A 7,551-nucleotide genomic window follows, 5' to 3' on the forward strand; every position below is an offset into this window, starting at 1 on the left:
CACATCGTTTGCTGGACACCACCTCGACAACCAGCGGCGGAATGACGACATGCGGCTATACATGTCATCACTGGTCAGATTTGGCAGGGGTCCAGAGAAAACTACGGTGTCCGACATTGTTTTTGCATATGTACACACCGACTCAACATTAATCTTAGTGACCTCCGATTGGCGTAACCGGGAGTCATTACCGCCGACGTGAATAACAATCTGTGGCGCTCTTCTGTCTCTTCTAATCTCTGTCGGCAGAGACAGGGCACGTAGAAGCTCAGTGCCTTTCATGCAGCCGTGAGCCCCCATGTGAATGCACAGCTGGGCAATAAAACAATAATGGTGTAGTATGACTAGAATATTTTAATAAATTTATGAGAATTAATACAAAATTAAAAATTTTAATATTCAGAGAATATACATTCATAAAGCTCTTGTTTTGCGGGGCACCACCCGAGTTTCCGTTCACCCAGGGTCTCGGGATTCCCTGAGTATGGTTTTAATAATTATACAATTATTCACTAGTGGTCAATTAGTTAATAATCGCTCAATTATCTTAAATCAATCAATCAGTCTCATATCAAAGGGGAAAATTCTCATGGCAGGGACTTGGAGATAGGCAATACACACAATTCCTTTGGTTACTGTAAAATTTATTAACTAATTAAGGTGAACATAAAAAATACGGTTAAAATATACATCCAAGAAATAAACAATGGCTAAACAATGAGAATGTGGGTTTCTATTGTGGGGAGCATTTGACTCATACGGCGGAAGAGAACTAATGAAAGTAGTTAGATGATACTAACTCGATTAAATTTGTCTAGGAGTTTAAGGACTAAAGATAATGGATTAACAAACTATTGGACATCACTGATTACAGAATGTAGGGTTTTGGTCTTACTGCATGTCGCTTCTCCCAGCCGGGTTGCTGGTAGACGGCCTCACACTGGCTGAGTTCCGTGCGTTCTCGGTTAGGACAGCTTAAAGCCGACAGCCAGTCGCTTTCTCTGCCAGGGAATTGCTTCGGAGGTCCATCTTTTGTCGGCTTATTGAAGAAACTCGCAGTGGGGGCCTTTCCCCTTCTTGCTTAAGGCGTTGCGTTGGAGAGCCAGGAACAAGCAGAGGACAAGAGAACGTGGGTCGCTGCTTTTGTCTGTTGGGGCGTGGTTCCCAGAGGGCAGTCCTGTGTTCCCCTGAGGGAGGGCTTATTTCCGGTTTCCTTAGAGACTGTCTTTTCTTTAACTTTTAATATATGTCTAATCAAAAAAAAAAATCTATTTGCATGTATTGTAATCAAATATCTTCAGTGTTCAACACAAATTTACACTCTGCCCCCTACTACTCTGCGGTTGTGTACATCGATTGTTTAGACATCTGATAAGCAGACTATCGTTTCAAGAGCTACAGCTATGTATTTAATTGATAGAAGCAGAACAGCAGAAGAAAGATGAATGCCTATGAAGTTCTGGAAATGACACGAGAATGTGTGTGTGTGAGAGAGTGTGAGAGAGAGAGAGAGATAGAGAGAGAGCGCTCAGCAAGTTATTACCAAAATTGTTTTTAAATTTGTTAGGCCTACAGCTAACCTAGTAGACCCAAGTGCAGGACTGGGAGAGTGAGGAGTTAGATAAAAGAGGAATATTTATTGCAGGGTGGAAGGGATTGGAGATTTAGCTGGGGACAGCGAGGTGGGACACCATAGCTGAGAGTCCAGAGTTTGAGAGTCTGATCTGAGCAAGTCCAGAGCAGAACACGAGAATAGTTTAGCCGGGCAGGGGTCCAGAGAGCAGAAGGGATGAGGGCTATTTCCAGTAGTAGAAAGTAACAACAGGTTATTATGAAAATTTTGCTTTTAACTTTTACTATAGCATAGGCCTACTAAATGTTTTTCTTCTACAATCAGCCTAATAATAATATAAATGTTCATTATGTTGTCATTTGTTTGTTGTAGCAAACAGTTTAATGATAAAATGTTTGACTTTTTTGATCTGTAATTAAATTAACTGTCCAGTCCTAGTGTAAAGTGGTGCTGAAGCAGTGAACGGTTTTTTTTTTTTTTTCTTCTAGTAGTAGACCTACATACTATATGACCCTGAAAATTATTTTTTTTACAGCATCTTTACTTTTTAAAGACTTTCTTGGGTGTATAGTTTTTGTCATGTTTATAAACAATGGGCAAAATTGGGTTAAACATTTTGTTTTTTGCATTCCAAGCATTTTATAAATGACTACCCTTCATATTTTGTTTAGCTGCAATTAAAACTCAAATCCACGTATGATAAATTGATATGATGCATTTTACCTGAGAAAATCAGCTGTATGGTTAAAAGGAATTTTGAGATCTATAAACCATAGGCTACATACTAATAAAAAACATACTAGACGCCACACATACATTTCCTTGTAACAATAATGATAATACAACCATATTTGTTAAATAAAATACACGTCCATCTATACATTCATTTTTTCTTCACTTGAGCGTAAAGATCCTCTGGGCCGTCAGCAGTCTGTGTTAAGCTGTTTGCTGGCTGGGACACTTTGACCTGTGCATACAGAGTATCCTGCTGCTGTCCTCTGTCCTGCGCTGAGTCAGAGGACGGATCAGGTCTCAGCTTGGAGAAGTCGATCTCTCCATAATGAATGTCTTCATTTTCTGTTCCTCTGGCTGGTTCTTCAGCTGTTGGGCTCTGTGAAAAATGAACCAAACCAGAAATGATGTGGAGAGCAGATCTGAGTACAGTTTAGTTTACTTTCTCCTTTTGTCCCTCACTCAGCTCTCACTATTATAATACTGATGATCATAAGAATAATCTTCTTTTATTGGACACAGGAGTAAAAATTCTAGTTTTGTGGCCAAAGAGAAGTTTTAAAATAATCTGAGTAATTTTATGTATTTGTGGATACATGCAGAGGATGTTAATGTGAGTTTCTAACAGGATGTTACATAACATTTACTGAATTTCCACATTTACTCACTAATGAGGAACCTGTGTAGCCCAGTCTAAATCTTATGGGTGCAGTCAGTATAAATAGTTGAAAATATATATATAACACGCTATTCTGAACTGTACGATAAAGTATTTTCCCACCTGTGTCAGTTGTGAAGTTGGATGTTTTGACTTTAACCGCCTGGAAAACAGAAGAGGGCTGTCAGCTTTTTGTTTTGTGTGATGATAATATTAATATAAATCTTTTATTTTTAACACATCAGTGAAAAAGTTCTTTAAATATAAATTTAAAAATACATAAAAGCAAGTCATTTCACAGCTTAGAGGTTTTGAAAGCGGAACTTCAGTTGACCTCAGTCTTTCTCATTGTTTGAGACAGCAACAATATTCCTGCTTGTGAACAGACATTTGGTGCTTTAAAAGTTAATAACATTACGTTACATTTGAAGACAGTCATCTGACGTTTATTACACTGACTTTATAAATATATTGAAGATGTGAATTTAAAATAGATTCCCTTGTATTGTTGAAGATATTTACTAAAAACAGAAAAATCAACTGTATCAAATGTAGACCTGAAAGAACTCACACTAAAATCAATGATATTAACAAGCTAGTCACACGTTAAAATATGTACAGATATACAATTGTTTGGATAAATCTGGATATGAAATTTTTTTGTGATACTTACCAAACGGCTACAACCACACAGATGAGTACAATGACCCCAACGATCCCTCCAACAACTGCCCCCCATGGTAAAGAGCTACCAGGCTGTTTTGCTCCTACAGAAACAAAACACTTTAAGTGTCAAAGTGAAGTTAGTAAGAATTTTAAAAAGCTTTTATGTGATGCAATATCTTGAAAACATTTGTACCAAATGCAAAGATGTTGTGCTTCACTTATATTTGCAGACATGGTGTGGAATTAATTGCACATTGTACAATAATATAGGAAAAACATAGTGAAAACCAGTTTCTGCAAGGTCTGTGATAGAGCGTCACTATGAAAAATATTCTGTCTCACTTTTCCTCCTTTTTTTACTGTTGCTGAAATTCTCTTCCCATTGTCAATTTTTATTCAACATTTCAACAACTCTTCATTTCTACTTTCACATCTCATTCACAAATCTCCGTCCTACTTCTTATTTTTCTTGAGTCTACATTTTATGCTGCTTTCATGTATTATATATTATTACAACAACAATGTTATCTGTATAACTGAGAATAACTGCTCCTATTTACCACTGGATGCAGTTGGTTACCTTCAATTGTCAGATGGATCTCTGATGTTTCATTACCGAGATCATTAGTGGCCACACAGTAATAAACTCCTCCATCAGTGACATTGGTCACCTTGAAGCTGTAAACCTCTCCTTCAGATACGTTCTTGGGTCCATCTTTGTTGTTCTTGAACCAGGTGAAGCGGCTGACGGGAGGCTTGGCTCTGCTGGAGCAGGTCAGGTTCACCCAGCTACCTGCTGACACCAAACCTGATGGACTGATGGACACTGAGGTGTCTCTAGGAGCATCTGAGGAAAATGTGAGATTCACTTTATTCAAATCAGCTGTCATCCCATGAATCCTCATGGGATGACAGGATCCAATAACAAACTCTGCTTGTCTTACATGAAACACTGAGAGTCTTTCTCTCCTCTGCTGTCCTGACATCTTTTCCTTCATTCACAGGATATCTGGCAGAACAGGTGATGTTGTAGCCATCATGTTGGTCTGACAGAGTGATGGTCTCCTGGATTTTAGTTGTAAAGGTTTGATCTGTGTTTTCCTCTGTGTTGCTGTGAGAGTCTTGTTGGAGGTTCCAGGTGAGTTTAGGAGGGGAGTGTGGACAGGGAGTGGAAGCTGAGCAGGTTATAGTGACAGACTGCTTCTCCTTCAGATCAGCTGGGATCTCAATTCTGGGGCTCGGAGGAGAATCTGTGGTTTCAAATCAAACACAGATTTAAAAATATAAAATGACTAAACACTTTAGGTGTTTAGATGGTGCAGTTTGTACCAGTGATCAACATCCTTTTATTGTTAAACTATAATGAAAATTAAGTCAGCTTCATCAGTGTGGAAAAACCTCATCATGGGACATTAGATCCTGTTTGAATTCAGGTGTATGTTTATAAATGTATGTAGATTAATTCCTCCCCTGATGAAAAATGTGAAGGAGCGACAGAAGATCCCCACACAACTTTTTTCAAGTCTGTCCACATGAACATGCATGCTTTTAGTAACAGTGGAAGTAGTCTTTTGTGTAACATTTGGCCACCACTGATTGGCTTTTCTGTCAAGATGGTGATGGGCCAGTGGATATGACACATGCCTTTGATGTGAGATGACCGGGTTCAAATCCACTATGAGACACCAAGATGTCCCTGAGCAAGACACCAAACCCCTAGTTGCTCCAGACTTGTATAGCAATTGTAAGTTGCTTTGGATAAAAGCGTCAGCTAAATGTATGTAATGTTCATCATACAGTTTAGATTCACAATGAAGGTAAAGTTCATGGTGCTTGATACAAAGTATCATTATAAACTGACTAATAAAAACTAAACTCTCTCACCTTTAACTGTTATTTGAAGAGGATGACAAGATGCTGTTGCCATGAATGGTTTGTTCTCAATTCTGAAGAAGTATGTTTCTGTATAACTTGTGAGTAAACTGGAAAACAGAGTGGTGCAGTTTTTCTGACTCAGGTTTCCAGTAATCCTCATTGGATAGATGTTAACTGTCCTGCTACTGTTGAAAATCACATTGTTTGAATTGATGCCAAACCTGGAGTCACTTTTAATCCACACTCCGACGGTTTCTCTTCTGCTGTCAAACTCTTCTGATTTAGCTCTAAAGTTACATGGGATTTGCAAACAAGATCCACTCAATGCTTCCATGTTCTGTGGTGCAGTAACGAAGAAGGCTACCTGTTTAGGACAAGCAGCCCAAACACCTGTAAAACCAGATGATTAACAAAATGTTAAACGGAATCTGCTGTTAATATTTTCTTTATAAAACGATATTTCACTTTGCAATCAGGACATAAACAGTTAAATTAAGTATTTCTGCGCTGGTCTTTCTGATTGGAAGTTCAGATTGTAAAAGTATCATCAAACAGCTCACCTGAAACAAAGAAGACACTCACTAACATGCTGCTTGTCACCATATTCACAGACAGAAACCTGGATTTGCAAACACAATAACACTGTTACTTCTCAGTTATATTAATTAGACCACTTATAAAGTTTTTACAAAGCATTCTTTGTCTTTTAAAGCAACTTCCCTACTTTAAATTCACACCGGAAACTAGCCCTGTTCAACCAGAGTTCGCAGTTTTGTAGTAGTGATTAACCACATCTGCAGAGCTGTGCTCTGAAATCTGTTAAAATATAAAAAATATGAATTCATGTTTTTTTTCAGTTAAAGTAAAACAAAGTCATGTACTGTCGAACAACAAAATTAAAATTTGTTTTTAAGAAGTTGAGGGGAAAAAAACTGTAAAATGTTTCCTTACCAAACGAGCCACAGCCAGAAAATGAAAGAACAACAAGAAATTGTTGCTTTTGTGTTGCAAAGCTACCAGATATCACATGACAGTTTGGTTCTTGCTGCTCATATCCTGTGGGAAAGTCAGATATTATGACATCTTACGACATCTGCACTTTAAAAGTCACATTATATCAGCAGTCATTGACACAGTTACACAGATTTTGTGAACCTACAGTATATAAATTTATTTATTTAACATACTTTACATGCAATCCAATGGGAACACCAGTTAATCAAAGAAAATGTCTTAATATTAGTTTTATGTCTTAAGAACAAAAGTAAAAGTCTGGTGTCGTTATTTGGTTCAACATGAGAAATTATTAAAGAAGATGTTTTTATTGTTATGCTCACTTAAGCAAATGTGACCTGTGAAATGTCTTCAGCCCTCAGGTTTTTGGTAACAGCAGGTTTATTCCACATCTGCATTCATGACAAAGGACAACAGTGTTGAATAGTCATATCATGTGAACAAACAGAGCATGCTCTGTCTAATGGAAAATCCTCCGCTGCTTTTAGCTCTACACAAAAAAAAGTAAAGTGAAGTTTGACACATTGATCGTATAGTGGATTTAAACTCATATAAACTAAATAAATAAAAGACACCAAATTGTCCCTTAATCTTGCAAGGAGGAAACAACAGAAAACAGTGTAATTACACAGATTTCCTACAGTTACCTTTAAATTTTTCCATTTTATGTTAACAATTCTGTGCAAACAATTATATAACTTCGTTACAATTCAACATACAGGAGGCAAACAAACAGCAGAAAATACCTCAATCTTATGTTCAAACATTACAAAACTATGACAACATACGGTTACATACCTGCATTCATGACAAAGGACAACAGTGTTGAATAGTCATCTCATGTGGACAAACAGCGCATGCTCTGTCTGTATGAATATCACATCATTATCTACCAAAGCCTTACTGATAAAAGATTTTATTCTTGAGGATAATCTGGACATGCATTTGTTTATATGAAACATGGCTGAAACCAAAAGATCTTACCATCAAATGAAGCTTCCACACCTGACTACACCTACTGCCATGCTGCTGA

General features: G+C 37.5%; 1 protein-coding gene across 2 annotated transcripts; it reads right to left on the reverse strand.

The window, feature by feature from the left end:
* Positions 1-1,925: 1,925 nt before the first annotated feature.
* Positions 1,926-6,304, reverse strand: LOC123980401 (vascular cell adhesion protein 1-like). 2 transcript variants are annotated; one of them, XM_046064759.1, is made up of 8 exons: positions 6,229-6,304; positions 6,065-6,123; positions 5,514-5,894; positions 4,574-4,879; positions 4,210-4,476; positions 3,637-3,730; positions 3,087-3,126; positions 1,926-2,684 (listed from the first exon to the last, which is right to left on the reverse strand). In XM_046064759.1, exons 2-8 carry the CDS (start codon positions 6,105-6,107, stop codon positions 2,457-2,459), a joined length of 1,359 nt encoding a protein of 452 aa, XP_045920715.1. In that variant the 5' UTR covers positions 6,108-6,123; positions 6,229-6,304; the 3' UTR covers positions 1,926-2,456. The 2 variants fall into 2 exon arrangements, with proteins under 2 accessions (XP_045920715.1, XP_045920724.1); XM_046064768.1 differs by lacking the exon at positions 6,229-6,304 and having other exon boundaries at positions 6,065-6,172.
* Positions 6,305-7,551: the final 1,247 nt, after the last annotated feature.

Source organism: Micropterus dolomieu, linkage group LG01 (genome assembly GCF_021292245.1).
Source record: "Micropterus dolomieu isolate WLL.071019.BEF.003 ecotype Adirondacks linkage group LG01, ASM2129224v1, whole genome shotgun sequence".
NCBI lineage: Eukaryota > Metazoa > Chordata > Actinopteri > Centrarchiformes > Centrarchidae > Micropterus > Micropterus dolomieu.